Consider the following 15,577-nt stretch of genomic DNA (forward strand, 5'->3'; position numbering starts at 1 on the left):
AATTAGACTTTATTAATTTGGTTTTGCATAAATTAGGTTCTTCAGTTTAGCGTAATTATTATGTGTGTATATTTTTTATATTGTATATTATTTAGGTTACCGCCCACACAAATGCACAATTACAATTATTATTGTTGCTCTTCTGCCATCGATAAAATATTTACTCCGATACTGGGACACCGCAGACGGAGCCGCCCTCTGGAAATGATCGGGGCTGGGCCTGCATCTGCGGCTGCCGTGTTTCCATATAATAATTATCATTTTTGTTAAATCTTTTTTGTTTGCCTTTTAACTAATTTATTATCAACACAAGTTGCATGGATTCTTTAATTCAATTTCGCTTTATACGTAAATATATTATTGTATACGTACACATACTATATCTTTGCATTCACATATACAATAAATATGTATGTACATTCGTGTGTGTGTGTGTGTATAGATCGCATACGTATCGCATATGCCAACATGAGACTATTTTAATAATTTTATTTAAATTTGTTTTGTGGTTTGTTTATTCGTTCTGGGTTCCATCTTTCAATCCTCAATTCTCGATTCTCAATTCTCAATTTCAATACATATATTGCTTTTGTATGTATATAATTTGATCTATATCTGCGGTTAGTAAACGCTTTTAGTTAGTAGGTTTTGTTTTTGTTTTGTAAGTGTTGGTTGCTATGCTTCGATTGACTTGACTGGTTTCGCTTACGTTTACAGAGTTTTATTATTATCAACATCAACATCCTTGTGGAAATCGTTCAACTATATGTATATATATATCTATGTATATATGTATCCGTATATGTATGTATGCTGGTTGGTATTGTTTAGGAGGATTCTGTTACATTTACTTTGCGTCTAGTTTAGTTATCATCTCGTTAATTGTTTTATATTGTATTACGTTGCTGCTCAGTATAATTTATAATAAATACATAATAATAAATATACATGTAGATAATACGCTTAATAAATATATTTATATATATATATTTGATTTCATTTATATATATAATAGTTATGTATATAAATAACAAAAAAACAACACACATAAAAAGGAGCAAAAGGTAGGATACGATACAAATTTGCTTTGATTTTGTTATCCTTGAATCTTGAATTATTCTTACAATTTTACAACGAACATCGAGAACGGATTGGTATTGGTATTGGTATTCCGTTTGCCATTTGGAATTTAATTGAATAGAATAGAGTGTGGAGCGGGGAGTATTGTTTTCGCACAAATATGTATGGTAAGGATAGGTATATGTAGGTATTTGGGTATCCAATAAATAAGCTTTGGGTATATGTATGATGTGGATAGGTAGCGCTATAAAGGGATTCCCCCGCATAGAGAGCTCTTGCTTAGAGTTAGAGATAGTTAAAATTACAACAAACGATGGGCTTGGTTAAGAGTTGTAGGAAGAAAGAGGGGAAGAAACAATATCATTTGGGGCCTGCCTCTGAAAACACTATGAGTATGGGTAATTAATTAGTTAATTCATTAACAAGAGTGCCTACTGTTGTCCGTAATGTTCCGGTACTTGCTCTTGTGCGCAGTACAAACAGAACATCGCAGATACATTGTACATGTGGATCCTCGAATTGAGTTGGAGCAACATTTGCTGACATCGAAGTAGAATACAAAAGGGAAAACGCAAGGAAATCGCCTTTCGCTTGTAACACTTGTAAATTTAGTTAGTTATACGTACAATATTAATTTAACTTGTAATTCATTAGAGTGTTTGTTTGTTTGTTTTTTGCTTGTAATTATTGTGTTGCCAACTGGTAAGATTTTCGCAATTTGAATTTTGGTTTCCTTTATGTGGTAATCGTATGTGTGTAATGGGCATGTGTGTATGGGCATGGGTATGGTCAGTATGCCTGCATGCAAGTGTCGTTTATGGCCACGTGAATGTGCTGAATGCTAGCTAGCTAAGCCGTAAACATATTTCATCCGTATTATCGTATCGTAACCGTAGTAACCCGCATCTAATCAACTATATGTATGTGTGCTGCCAAACTTTGCGCCTCTAATGGCGAAACCAACATTAAGGTTATTGTTCTCCACCATGATCTACGACTTCAGCCAATTTGATAGGGTTGATGGGGTTGAGGGAGGAAGCTGATAGCTAGCTGATAGCTGCAGCTGCTTAGTTGCCATTGGGCAGGGGTACCTGCACCTGGACATACGATTGCGGGAAGTAACCGGTGCGGCCATTGACGGCACCCTCATACCAATTGTCGTCGACGCGATTGAGCAGCGTGATTATGTCGTTCTCCTTGAAGCCGAGCTCACCGGGATTCTCCGGGTCGAAGTCGTAGAGGGCTTGGCAGCAGGGCTGCTGCTGGCGCGATGGTGTTACGGCCATCGACTTTGCGGGCGAGCGCATCGGCGAGGGCAACGGCGAGGCGCTCGAGCTAATGTGGGACGGCGTGCCGTCATCAATGAGGCCGCCGCCACCGCCGTCCAAGTTCAGATCGAGCAGCGTCTTGGGGACAAACTCATTGCGTGGCCGGCTCTCAGCCTCGGATCGTTTCTCCTGCAGCGTCTCCTGCAGGCCACGTAGCACGTCGGCACACTGAGAGTGAAAATCGTATAGTGCCTCGGCAAAAGTCACCAATTGTGAGACATGTTCGGTGTCGTTCTCCAACAGATTGAACATGCCTACCTGTGCCAATTGCAATGATTCGGCGAACTTATCCTCGGCACCACGAATTTCATCATCTTTGGCCTGACGGCGACGCTTGCAGTCGAAGTCGAGGCGCCGGCCCTGCAGCTTCTTGCGATGGTGCATAACCTCCTTGAGGTCTTTCATCTGCATATGATGCAGGGGCTCCAAAAAGTTCTGCTTGATATTGTCGTCCAGCGAGTACTTGACGTCGGCCATCTGTTTCAGCGACTCGCCAAACTCGACGAGCGCCTGCGCGAACACGCTGTTGTCCTCGCCGAGCTTCTTACCATAAGTCAGCATACATTCGGCCAGCAGCCCTTCGGGCTGTGGATACGTGTTCGATTTCGCCTGCCCCGACAGCTTCGAGATGCCCTTGACGGCGGCCATCTTCGCACGCGCCGTCGGATTCGGCTGCAGGAACTCCTTCGTCTTCAGCTGCAACTCCTCCACCAGCTCCACGGTCACGTCCGTCTTTCGCTCCATCTCCATGAAGTCCATGTCCAGCTTGGTGCCCTCGGCGCCACCCATCTTCTCCGTCATGTACTGGTTCGCCTTGTTGATCTGCTTCTTTAGTCCAGCGAAAGCCATGCTGATGCTTTTCTCTCTCTCTCTCTCTGGTCACTAACGTGGAAATGTGGATGTAGATGGCACCTGGTTGTCCGCCTGCTACTGCTGCTGCTGCTACAGCTGCTGCCTGTGCCTCTGCGACGCGGTTGCTGTGAACGGGTTGGTTGAGTTAGTTGACTTGCCTGCTTTTACCGAGAGAGACTCAATTTCAATGTCGATATCAATAGATGATTTGAGGCGTCTGCTGTGTTAGCTGCGCGTTTCTATTTTTAACGTTTGGAAGACTTACGCGGCGTGCACTTTTCGTCACTTTATGCTCTGGGCGGCGTTGCTGCTGTCGCTGCTGCTGCTGCTGGTCTCCGCAGTCACCTACTGCTGTGGGGGTGCTTCCGTGGGGGTGCTTCTTCGGCCGCGCGCGCGTGTGTGTGAGAGTATGTGCGGGTGTGTGTGTGGAGGCTGTGTCACAAACGTCAAAGAGAATATTAATTCGAGTTCTACTTTTTTTTCTCCAGCACTTTCACTCGCTTAGCCTGCACTGCACGTTCTGGCTTCTCTGCTTCGCTCTGCGCTGCGTCTGAATGCGATTCACCTAGCTTCGATTTTTTCGCAGAACCTTGGGCTGCGTAATTTTTGAAGGACTGTCGTTACTACTATTTCTCCCTCTGGCTTCTTGGGGGGCTGGGGGTTCGCGTTTTCCAAAAGCAAAAATCAATATCTCAACCGTGTACAACAATTTCCGAATAGGGATGGGGAACTAACACGATAGCCCAACATATCGATACGTATTTTCATCGCATTTAACATTTTGTCAAACTACCATTTCTAGTGTACTGTAAAACAAATACAGGGTTGCATATCTGAACTATTCGATAACTGGCGGTCTTTTTAAATTGTTGCACCGTGATGATTGGTTGACAGGGAGTGGCTGAAAATGACCATGAAAATATGTTTGCTGAAAGGTTAACACTGAGTTACAAAAGTTGTCAAATTCAATAAATATTTACTGTATTAATGTTACTTTCAAATCTTGTCGGCACCTAGAACCCTCTGTTAATGCTCCCGCTGTTAACTCGTTAACAGAGTCTGTAACATTTCACATTTCCCGCTCAAATCGCTAACAGAGGCCATTTCAAAAATTAAATTAATTTATTGAAAGATATTTATCCGCGTGAATACAAACAACAGCAATGACGTCATCGCATGAGGTTACACTTTTTGCCCACATTCTTGTTTCCCACTTCGTATCTACTATCTATGAAGATAACCCACCCGGTACGGGGCTCAGCCAAAGCAAACAATGAACATGTAAATCAGTTCAATCGCGGTAGCACGGCAGATATGGTGCAGATAAGCCTGTTGTCCTATCATCTTGTTGTTAATTGCGTATAAAAGCCCCCTCCGCGGTCCACCAGAGCATTAGTCTATCCGAAAACCAAACGACTGAGCCCCAAACTCAGAAATAAAATGAAATTCGCAATTGTTCTACTCGTGGCCAGCATTGCCTGTGTCCACAGTCAGGTAAGGGAGCGGCAGATAGTTCCACTTCGGATTCCAATAATAATTATAATTATTTCCTCTATCCGCAGGCTGTACCATCTCCTGGCGGCGGCATTGCCAACAATCCCTTTGCGGCTGCCAATCCCTATGCGGCTGCCTTCAATCCCTTCCTGAACGGACTCTTCGGTGGTGCTGGTGCAGGCGCAGGAGCAGGCGCGCCAGTGGCTGCCACCCCGCCCTTCGGTGGCGCTTCCATCTCATCGTTCTTCCAGTCTGTGGTGCTGCAGCGCGAGGCCGAGCGGCTGCTCAGCCAGCCCAACTTCCCCACCGATCTGGCCGAGCGTGTGCAGGATGTGGTGGCCAACTCCCAGGAGACGATTGCCGGCTGCAGCACACCCGCCACCCTGCCCTGGCTGCAGATCCGTTGCGTCAAGCCCCTGCTGACCAACGCCAAGAACGAGCTCAAGCTGATCGATGACGAGTGGCAGGCGCGCCAGGCAGCAGCCGCCAGCCCAGCCCCAGCTTAGGGCAATCGACCAAAGTAGTTGCAATAACAATCAAATAAGCTCAATGCTGGAATTCGTTCTCTTAGTTTCACTTGGGGGAGATGGGAGGAACTTGACCTAGACCGGGGATGCTTTGATGTGGCTGCTTTGGCTTTGCATTCTTCGCTTTATTACATTTTCCAGTTAGGAATTACAAAATTTGACGCTGCTTTCCGCTTGCCTTCGACTCGAATCGTCTCGATTTTGGTTGGGTCTGGCAGAAGTTGGAAAATACTTTGCCTGTTCGCGTCACAATAACTTGAAGGCGACCTCGAACCCGTTGCTCCTTGCCCCTCCTTGCTGCTAATGCTGTGCCGCATAGTTGAGTCGCCAAGTTTTGGGCCTTTGGGTTTTGGAACTTGACGCATTTTGGTCAAATATTTGAATTCCGTTGCGTTTTGATGCTCCGTCTTGGTGGCCCTTTTCTGCATTTATCAATTTGCTGTAGACCTTTGGCCTGCCAAATTGTTTCCAGTGCATGATTTGGCTATGAATTGGCCCATGGAGAGGCCCGTGGCCCATGATTTATGCGCTGCAGTCCAGCCTCAATTATCATTGCCCAATTGTTGTTCCTGCCTCAACCGAAACGCCTTCGCCTTCCACTGCCCCCCGCACTGCCAAGTGTCCGTGTCCCTTGCTCGATTCGATTCGATTCGATTTGTTATGGCATTTGCATACGAATTCCAGGATGACCCTCGGCTCTGGCTCCCAAATGGCTCGGCTTAACGAGCCAAAGACTCGCCGCAAATGACCAACTGGCAGGATGCAGGAGGATCGATAAGCCGAAAGAGAAACGGACAAAGCCCTGGCAAGGGACAGAGGTTGTAGGGATTTAATTTCAAATTCAAATTTGTAATTAAATGTAAATTTGAAACACAAACCCCGCCAGTCGCTACCCGCCACACACACAACAGGATTGACAGCGCGCATTAGGAAGGGAAGGGGGGATAGGGAGGGGCGGGAGGGTTCTGGGGCGAGTGCAAAGTTTGAGCCACTTAATTGAAATATTTTGAAGATTGAAACTTGAGTGTTCTCTGGCTGTTGTCATTACAGCAACAGAAACAGCATCAAAAACAGCCACCGAACTCTGCAAAGTTTCGTGTAGTGTTGGCCGCGAGTCCCCCCCAAACTCTGCCCCACAGTCTGCCCCAACTTCTCCTCCCAACTTTCCTAAAACTGAAACTCAAAACTGTACCATCCCCGTGCCCTGTGTTTTGGTAATGCAAAAGTTGTGCCAGAGCAGCAGCAGCAAAAAATGGAAATGCAAAGAGACCAAAATGAAATCCAGCCGCATTCGGGGCAGCCCCGAACTAAATATATATGCCAAAATCGGTTACCAAAAACAGATACAGGACGTGGCAAGGGGCAAGGGGGAAGAACACTCTAAAAGTGCATACACTCGTCCTCGTACTGGTACTGGTGCTGGTGCTGGGAATGTATGAATGTAAATTTGTTATGGGCTTGTGGCTTTTGTTTTGATGCAAAAGTTGAACCATTTTTTGCGGCTGTGGCTTCTGTTCAGAGTTCGTTAGTTTTTGGGATAGAAAATTAGGAAATACTTTTGACTAGCACAAAATCGAATGATGAATCATGCTGGGTCGAGTGTTTGCTTGCTGTTCACACTTGCTACTGTTCTTTGATCGCCGAGTGCCACTTCCGCTGCCCCGCGGCAGATAAGCAAACGCTTGGTTGATCCTCTGCCAAGATATATGGCCTGGCATGTAGCATAATTAGGTTGAGGCTATCAGTGGTGGCGAGATAATGGAGTGGAAGCTGTAAACACTATCAGAGCAAACAGACACACAATTAACCAAGATATCAACGGCGACGCGGAGATTGTTGGCCGCTCAGTTGGCCAGCGAAGGTTGTCGGAAAATGTCGCTTGCATCGTGGATCGTATTCTGTGTCTGTGCAGCGCTTCTGGTGGGTTTTCTTTACAATTACATTTGACTTTCCTTAACCCATTTGTGTATTGCAGCTGGGACCTACCTCTGCCCAAGATCCAGCTGTTAACTTAGCGATTCAATGGGCCAAGGACACGAGCATCACCATACGAATGGTCATTGAGGAGAAGCTGCCAAATACGGCCAGAGCTCAGGCTGAGGGCATGGAGATTGCGGACACCTTCGACCTGGGCTTGGGTCACTGCAATGCCGAGCTGATCAGCAGTCGGAATATTACCCAGCACAAGGTGTGTGTCAATGCACTGGCAGCGGGTGCCTACGCCTCGCTGGATCGTGTGGCTGGCCAGCAATGGGCCATCTATGGCGCCAGCTCTGGGGCATCGCGTATCGGTTTGTTCTGGTGATCCACGAAGAGAACTTCATGATTTAATGTTCAATAAAGCCGAGAGGGTATCCTTGAATGGTTTCCGATAATTTCACCCTTCAATTTGGATGGGGGAAATGGTTCTGCCTCTGACAAAGAAAATGAACTTTGGCCATATTGCCATCTGACTCTGCCTCTTGTTGGCCTTATTGTGTGTTGAGCTTCGCTGGGTTAAGTGTAGAGTGCAGTCTCTGCCCTGGCTGCCTCTGTCTCTGTTTCTAGTGCTCATTAGTCTGCCAGGGGGAGGGGCTAATGTGTGTGTGGGTGTGGGAGGGGCTATTGGGAATGGGAATGGGAGCGGGAGCTGTTTCGTAATTATAATCATTAGATGCGAGACAAAGCCCGCACATTGCAAAGGCGACATTTGGCTTCTATTTCATGGCAATGTGTGTCAATGAAGATGAATCTGCAGGAGGGGCCCTGGGAGGGGCAAAGGGTATTCCTTGATGGATGCAGACACCGTAATGCTGTCCTTGACATGAGCGTAATGAGCGACTGGGACATTCAGTGACTCGTAAAGTTCAATATTCCGTCAGGTTTAATGACATTTCCTTTCTGCCTTTTTTTGTACATTTTTTGCATCATTTTTATGATGGTTGCATTTCACGTTCGTCGACATTTTTGTGCCTTTTGCAGGCAATTGCGTAGATGCGAGTTCTCCTCGTAGGAATTATATGTACGAGTATTTTCCCCAGGTTAAGCCTTTGACTCTGCATCGGATGTGGTTTCCGTATCGGATGGAGGCGCATCCGGCTTGGGTTCATCCGTGCTGCCGCACACGCACATGGGACACTGCCAGGGAGAAAGATGAACTCAGCAAAATATGAAATACACCACACGAATGGAGGGTCTTACCTTCTCCTTGAGCACCAGGCGGTACTTGGGATGACTGCGGAGGGTTTAAAGAATTAAAGACTCAGCCACTGGCACCCTCTACGGACACTCACCTGATGCCGTATACGATGGGATTGTACACGGCGCTTGTCTTGGCAAAGGTCGCACCCCAGATGGTGGTCAGTGGGGTGAGACCTTCGATTTTGAAGAGTCCAAAGTAGCAGATAACGAGGTAGGGAGTCCAGGCCATAAACCACAGCGAGATGGTGGTCAGAGCCACCTTGGCCAGCTTGCTCTCGGCGCTCTTGTCGCAGTCCTCGGAGCTGCGCAGCGACTTGACATTCATCTTCTTCGCCTGCTCCCGCATGGCCTTCTCGTGGGCAGCCACGGCGGCGATGATGAACCAGTAGGAGTAGCAGATCATGAAGAGCGGCGTGTAGTACACGAACAGGGAGTAGGTGATGAGGTAGGAGCGCGGATTCCACTTGCGCGTCATGTAATCGATGCTGCAGGCGGTCAGATTGCCCTCCGGCACGTAGCTGCTCCAGCCGATGAGCGGCATGATGGTCCAGAACACAGCCATCATCCAGATGAACAGAATCTTCATGATCGAAGTCTTTATGGTCATGGGTGAGCCATTGATGCCCTTGACAATCACATTGTAACGGTCGAAGGCGATCATGCACATGGACCAGATGGACACGCAGCCGAAGAGGGAGCCGCAGGCGGCGTAAATGTCACACCACAGCGGCCCCAGCACCCACGTCTCGTAGTAGAAGTTGATGATCATCACCGGCGACTGCGAGGCCATCATGCAAAAGTCCGAGAAGGCCAGATTCAGGACGAGCAGATTGGCGGGCGTGCGCAGCGACTTGGTGCCGCCAAATATGTAGACCACAACGCCATTGCCACAGCACGAGATGATCAGAATGATGAGTGTGAACAGGCCGAGAATCTTGCTCATCGTGGGATCCATGGGAGCGAAGCGACTCCAGTATGGATTGACCAGAGGCGCCATATCGGGCAGTACCTAAGAGACAAGAACCCAAGAAACGATTTGCAAATGCAGCCAGCAAGCCGCGCAACTTACATTATCCAAGACGGAACCATTGGCGCCTGTTTGCGCCTCGAATCTGGGCCCCAGCAGGGCCATTGCACTGCGCTCCATGCTATCCGCTATCCGCTACCCGATTCCGATGCGCATCGAACTGTGGCTATGGCCCGACCCTGGCTGTGGGCACCATTTATAGAGGAATTGCTAAGCCAATTAGCTGGCCATCAGGTGGCTGCTTAATGCCAACTGCCAGATAAGAGTCATTTTTATTCTCAAGGTCTACACCTGCCACGGGCAACAATCAATGTTTCGATTACATTTTCAGAGCGAGTCTAAAAATTTCTTGCCACACACGAGGCACAGTTTCCTTTGGCGGCAGTTGGATGAGGTTTCGTGGTACTTCGACATGGGCTTGGGCGAGGACAAGATCTTTGTGCAGACTCCAGTGAGGAAGGCGTTTGTGGCCAGGTCCAGGGTATCCGCCATCGAGTGCATCTGTTTCTGCGACGGACCCAGTTGAGAGATCTGTTGCAGCGACATCTTCTTTTCGGGGCTGTACGTCTCCATGGACTTCACGGGTTCGGCTTGGTGCTCCGGGTAGGTGTAGTCCTCCTCCGAGCTGGGCAGCGCGTACTGCACGATGCAAATCTTCTGGCCGAGTATGAAATACTTGCAGCAATCCTTGATCTGGTAGTAGGCATTCCGAAAGCTCTTCAACTTGTAGGTCTACAACATGGAGAGAGGATTGTGATTCAGTTGGAGTTGGAGAGTGCCGAGACTCACCGGTGAAAGTTCTGTGATGGTCGTGGGCTTGCCGTTTTCGCCGAACGAGCTCAGCAGCACCACCAGACACTGCGTCGACGAGCGATAGAGGTTGGACCAGAGCAGCAGCTCCTTGTACACCGACTCGTCCATGGCCACAATGTAGTCGAAGTAACGAAAGTCCTGGACAGTGAACTAAAGATGGCAGACAGATGGATCATTAGCACTTCCATTGGTTTACCTTCCACCCACCTGACGACAAAAGTGATCAGATCGCAGTCCATGGTCTCGCAGGGTTCTCAGGCAGTGCTTGTGGGGACGGCGGCCAATGTTCCAGGAGCGCAGCCCCGCACTGTCCACCTCCCAGTAGATGCTCGTCTTCACCATGAGGCTCTGCATGATGGCCTCCGCCATGGGTGAGCTGCAGATGTTGCCTGCAAACAGGGATTAATGATCAATCCCCCAAAAGGTGTATGGCATATGCTCACCCATGCACACGAATAGGATTTTCTTGTGTACCATTTTCTCCTCTCAATTAAAATAATTCACGCTAAAATTTATATTTTTTTCTCTTGCCAGACTTGAATTTGTGCCAACTGAAATTTGATTGAACATATCCAAAAACATGTAGCCGAATGCCATAGACGTATTCCTGTATACTCATGCAAGCGCCGTCTACTAGGTTAGTATGGATTTTTCGACGTGCCAGCATGCTCAGGTTAGCCCTCGACGAGCAACCCAACCACTTCCTTGGACTTTGCACTTTTGCTCGCTGGTTTTTGTCCTGCACGCCCACAAAGGCACTATTACGAGTGTTGCAACTGCATGTGCCACGGGGCAGAAGGGGTTCATTTGTTCAACTAGATAGTGTCAAGTGGCTGTCAAGTGGCTGGCCACGTCCACGTCCACGTCCACGTTGCGAATTGCATTCGAAATTAGTTAACAAGGTCAGCGAACTCCAAGTGGAAGTGGAATATGTACACATTCCCCACATAATCTGATGTCGTGTCATGAAGGTGCAAAATGCTTTTGGAATTCATTTTATTTCAGTGTCAATTATGCGAAAGTTTGTCTCTGCCTCTCTGTCTGCCTGACACTTTTTATTTTCATTTCCATTAAACGGATTCCCTGACCACTGTCCACCCCCCTGTCTCTTCTGTGGAGTTGGCTTGTTACTTGGCCATTGGCAATATCCAATTGGAATTGCATTGAACGACTAAATTGAAAATTCAGCTGAAAAAGCATATTTCACTTATCACTTTTCACACAAAGCGCACACACACACATAGACACACACATAGGAACACACTCAGGCAAATTTCGAAAACAAAGCTTGCCGACCAGAGGCCAGAGGGCAGATGGCAGATGGCAGCAGGCAGGAATGGCAGAGAGCAAGAGAGAAAGCAAGTTGGAGGTGAGTAAGAGAGAGGGAGGAAGGGGCAGCAAAATGAAATTGTAAGCGCCAAAGCAACAGCAAAAACAACAGCAGAAACAACAGGAGAAACAACAGCAACAAGTCAGTCAGTCAGGGAAAATAATATGTGTACGTATGTGGCCGACTAGTGTGGCTGTGGGTGTGAGGAGAGGGGGCGTAGCGGGGCAGGTTAGAGTGGACGGCAGGACGGACGGAAGTGTGGCACTGGCATTGCATTGTTGTTTTAATTAAAAACAAACCTCCGTCGAGTTGTTGTTTTGCTGTTGCAGCAACAAAAAACATGGAAATAAAACCAAAGTGAGCAACCTGAGAGGAAGAACTAAGCGAGAAAGGGAGAGAGTGAAAGAGAGATAGACAGAGAACGGTGTGTGTGAGAGCGGATAGAAGGAAGTGTTGAATATTTAGCCCAAAAAACATATAAAACAAACGGAATAAGCAGACAAGAACTCAAGAGTCGACTAAACGTTACCCACTACTGGGGAAAAGTACTGCAAAAAAAGTAAAGTGAAGATGCCAGAAATGAAACGGCGCAAACGAAAGCCAAAGTAGGTACCCGCATTACCCGTGCCCTTTGCAGAACTTCTTAGCAGCGAGCGAGGGAGAGCGCAATAAAGAGAGCGTTGGAGCAGGTAGCGGGTGCTGCTAAGTTGAGAACGAAGCTTAGCGAGAGCGCGACAAAGTGCAAGAGCAAAGAAGGTGGGATGGAGAGACGAAAGAACAGCCGCTGCAGCGCGTAAGCATAATCCAGCGCTATGTACAGTTACAACTGTGCACAGAAAACAGCGGACAATAATGATCATTTACGTTAGGCTGAAATTTACATTCGAAAGCACAAACCACATTCGAATGCAATACACCCTCCTAGTCCACGATTACCGCGTACAATAGAATGACAAAAATTGCTGAAAAATGTTAGCACAAGAAGATGACTCAAACGGACATGAGAGACTATCTGTTCCTACATATGTAAGTGTTGCTGCCAGTGCACTGTGTTTGTTTCTGCTTCAGCTAATGGCAGCCGTAATGCTGTGGCAATCCCTAAATTAAAGGATGAGCCGGCATGCACACAGCACGCTACGCCACGACAGCAAAGGAAAAACCACACCTAATGGCAATTTAAATGAACAGAAACACAGAAAAACACAGAATGGAAATCAAAGTGGAAAAAATGTAAACCTGGAGCTGTAAAAAAAAGCCAAAACAAATAAATCCGAGGCGAGGCCTGACTCCACCCATTGTTGGGCGAATGGCAAATGCTTTTTGTTGACCACAAATGCAATTTACAGCACAACAATCAGCGGTGGGAATGGAACGGTACGCAGAATGCACCAGCAAAAGCATCCAGCACCAGAAGAAACTAATAAAACAGAAACTTTGTTGCTTTGTGTTGCAGTCGGGCGGGCACGGCACTGCATTAACTGACCAGCGGACAGGCAGCCAGCAAACCAGCCAGGTTGAATGGGTACCAAAGAGACGAAGAGAGAGAGAGAGAGAGAGAGATGGCAGCAGCAATATGCACAATGCGCTAGGAGGGCAAGGCTTCGGTAGTCGCTGCTTTAAATACCCTTGGAAATTCATCGATCCTTTGACAGCCAACGCAGGAGGTGCGATTTGTATTACAACTATATTTATTACGTTATTTATATTTTTTAAAAGAATAAAAATATTAATAAGGGTATCTCATCAGCACACTTACCATCGGCATACCATAGTTTTGGCCACACATGGCACATACAATTAGATATACAGCTCGTTGAGGTTAAAGTACCAGAGGGGCAGGCACACCGGAGGGGCAGGTGCGGTGCGGTGTGTTGTAGGGCTATAGACTGGGTTTACTGGTGCAGCATTTTCCCGCCGTGTTTGCGGCCATTTCCCGCTGATTGAGGTTCAGAGCATGTATTTTTGGGTTTGCTTTTTAAAATTAAATTTGCCGTAAGCACACGTACACACCACACCCCGTATATAGTACTTTAGTATGCATCTGTGTGTGTGCAGGTCCTCTTTACATTGCTAAATAAACGCCCCAACAACTACTTTGTGTGAGGTTTTTGTGTTCGTTCAGGTGTGATAAATAAATTAAAATTACACACGAGTGTGAGCGGGGATTCTTTGGTGGCTAATTTCCTAGTTGGGGGGCACTCGTAATTGTTGGCTAGAATATTATGATTTAATTAGCCAGAAAATGTTAAATGCAGGCACAACAGTGCTCTATGATCTAGATTAAATGTTATCTCTGCATCGTGTGTAATCTTATCTGCTTTTAATTTCGAATCATTTTTTAGACATGAAATTTCATCAGATTTCGGTGCCTGCTTTTGGGGCCTCAGCCGCTTTTGAGTAATTTCTTGTGCCACATTAAAAAATGATGAAGGAAAACAGCAAACAGCAAGGAAAACCCAAACAAACTGAGGCTCATTAGAAAGCCAAAGGCAAAAATGGCCGAGTCGTCTTGGCCGTTTCCCCAGGCCCTAAACTTCGACCTCATCAATGGCAGACAGCAGGCTGGAAAGTCTGTCTGGCCGAGATTTTTTGCGGCCGATAATGCGGCACGTAACGGCAATTTCCAAAAATGATGCAGTAGATGGGACCAGAGGCGGGACGGGGCACGTTCCGCATGCCACACGCCACACGCCATGGTCCAGGGGCAAGTCAATCGTGTCTGCAGCGGCGGCATCTTCATCTTTCTGCTGGCGCTCGTAAGTCATTTAACATTTTGAGGTATTTAATGAGCCAAAAACTTTTGGCCGCACATAAATTAAAAGTCGACCAGAACTGGGAGGCCCGGCATCGGCCTGAGCGATGTATCCCAACGGCAGCTGCCCGTCTGGGCTGGGCTCCGGGGTCAGGGTCAGGTGTGCCGGCTGACCAGGCAATGGCTCTATTAGCATGCCCATTAAAATTAGACAAATGGTTGCCATTGCCGTTTGCCGTTTCCCATATCCGCAACTCTGCCCCAGTCCGCAGATTTATGGGCATCTAGGACGGGTGGCAGAGGAGCAGAGGGGCAGAGTGGCTGAGGGTCTTCGGGCTTCGTTCAGAAGTCGAAGTCCGAGTCGACTTTTGGCGCAATCACATACGCCACTTGAGAGAAATGTGCTGCGGCCATTTGATATGATAAATGATTTTGTTTCCCCATCCAAACACCAATTGCAAGTGCGAGTGAGGAAGTGAATCACAGCGGCATTGGTTTGTGTTCGTGTGTGTGTGAAGGTCAGTCAAAGTCATCGTCTTCGTCCTACTTCAAGCATTCAGCTTTAAGCCGTTGAAGTGGGATGAAGGGGAAGATGAACCTTCCTCCTCGGAGCAGCAATCGACACTTTCTTCAATTGCGTTTTCCGTTCTTCACCATTGAATGAGATTTTCCGTGTTGCTGGCACTCTTTTGTGCGTATGGCTAAGCGGCTTCTATGCGGCATTGCTTCTCAAGTCCCCAGCAAATTTAACCCTTCACTTCATTAAACGTACTTTCCCATACCCCCACGGGGCGCACACACAAATCACTCTGGCCGCAAATACAAAAAGATACAAAGGCAGTGGCTGGGGCTGACGAGGGAGTGGATTGGGTGTGGCCATAGAAATTCGACATGTACTCCCCCACCACCAGCCCAAAAGCCTAATCGTGCAGCTGCCTTGCAGCTCCCGCTCACCTTGGCCACGCCTCACAATGGCTTCTGGAACGGGTGCTGCCGCCTTTTGGTTGTAATCCATCAAGCGGCTTCGGTTTTGATTCGGGTTGGGTAGAGAGGCGGAACGGAGGGGCCACTGTCACAACAAATACAGCAAGAAGCAAGCAGCAAAAGCAAGACAAAGAAGGCGAAGAATTGGTTTGGGTTTGGGTTAGGAATTTCGGCATTGGAATTGTGGATGCCACAAAGAGCACCCAAACC

The 15,577-nt window shown here is 47.5% G+C and overlaps 5 protein-coding genes across 5 annotated transcripts; 2 read left to right on the forward strand and 3 right to left on the reverse strand.

Annotated features, from left to right (window-relative positions):
* Positions 1-1,665: 1,665 nt before the first annotated feature.
* On the reverse strand, positions 1,666-3,989 carry LOC117899744 (endophilin-A). Its single transcript, XM_034809988.1, has 3 exons — positions 3,826-3,989; positions 3,526-3,692; positions 1,666-3,385 (listed from the first exon to the last, which is right to left on the reverse strand). Exon 3 carries the CDS (start codon positions 3,255-3,257, stop codon positions 2,148-2,150), a length of 1,110 nt encoding a protein of 369 aa, XP_034665879.1. The 5' UTR covers positions 3,258-3,385; positions 3,526-3,692; positions 3,826-3,989; the 3' UTR covers positions 1,666-2,147.
* A 647-nt stretch (positions 3,990-4,636) lies between these two features.
* On the forward strand, positions 4,637-5,265 carry LOC117899746. The gene is made up of 2 exons (XM_034809991.1): positions 4,637-4,754; positions 4,823-5,265. The coding sequence occupies exons 1-2, from the start codon at positions 4,701-4,703 to the stop codon at positions 5,258-5,260; spliced, it is 492 nt and encodes a 163-aa protein (XP_034665882.1). The 5' UTR covers positions 4,637-4,700; the 3' UTR covers positions 5,261-5,265.
* A 1,846-nt stretch (positions 5,266-7,111) lies between these two features.
* Positions 7,112-7,656, forward strand: LOC117899747. The gene is made up of 2 exons (XM_034809992.1): positions 7,112-7,201; positions 7,257-7,656. Exons 1-2 carry the CDS (start codon positions 7,154-7,156, stop codon positions 7,584-7,586), a joined length of 378 nt encoding a protein of 125 aa, XP_034665883.1. The 5' UTR covers positions 7,112-7,153; the 3' UTR covers positions 7,587-7,656.
* A 465-nt stretch (positions 7,657-8,121) lies between these two features.
* Positions 8,122-9,674, reverse strand: LOC117899743 (opsin Rh2). Its single transcript, XM_034809987.1, has 4 exons — positions 9,531-9,674; positions 8,554-9,470; positions 8,462-8,495; positions 8,122-8,398 (listed from the first exon to the last, which is right to left on the reverse strand). The coding sequence occupies exons 1-4, from the start codon at positions 9,606-9,608 to the stop codon at positions 8,303-8,305; spliced, it is 1,125 nt and encodes a 374-aa protein (XP_034665878.1). The 5' UTR covers positions 9,609-9,674; the 3' UTR covers positions 8,122-8,302.
* Positions 9,675-9,727: 53 nt separating this feature from the next.
* On the reverse strand, positions 9,728-10,899 carry LOC117899745 (low molecular weight phosphotyrosine protein phosphatase). Its single transcript, XM_034809990.1, has 4 exons — positions 10,745-10,899; positions 10,509-10,690; positions 10,278-10,451; positions 9,728-10,220 (listed from the first exon to the last, which is right to left on the reverse strand). Exons 1-4 carry the CDS (start codon positions 10,776-10,778, stop codon positions 9,816-9,818), a joined length of 795 nt encoding a protein of 264 aa, XP_034665881.1. The 5' UTR covers positions 10,779-10,899; the 3' UTR covers positions 9,728-9,815.
* Positions 10,900-15,577: the final 4,678 nt, after the last annotated feature.

This window comes from Drosophila subobscura, chromosome O (assembly GCF_008121235.1).
Source record: "Drosophila subobscura isolate 14011-0131.10 chromosome O, UCBerk_Dsub_1.0, whole genome shotgun sequence".
NCBI lineage: Eukaryota > Metazoa > Arthropoda > Insecta > Diptera > Drosophilidae > Drosophila > Drosophila subobscura.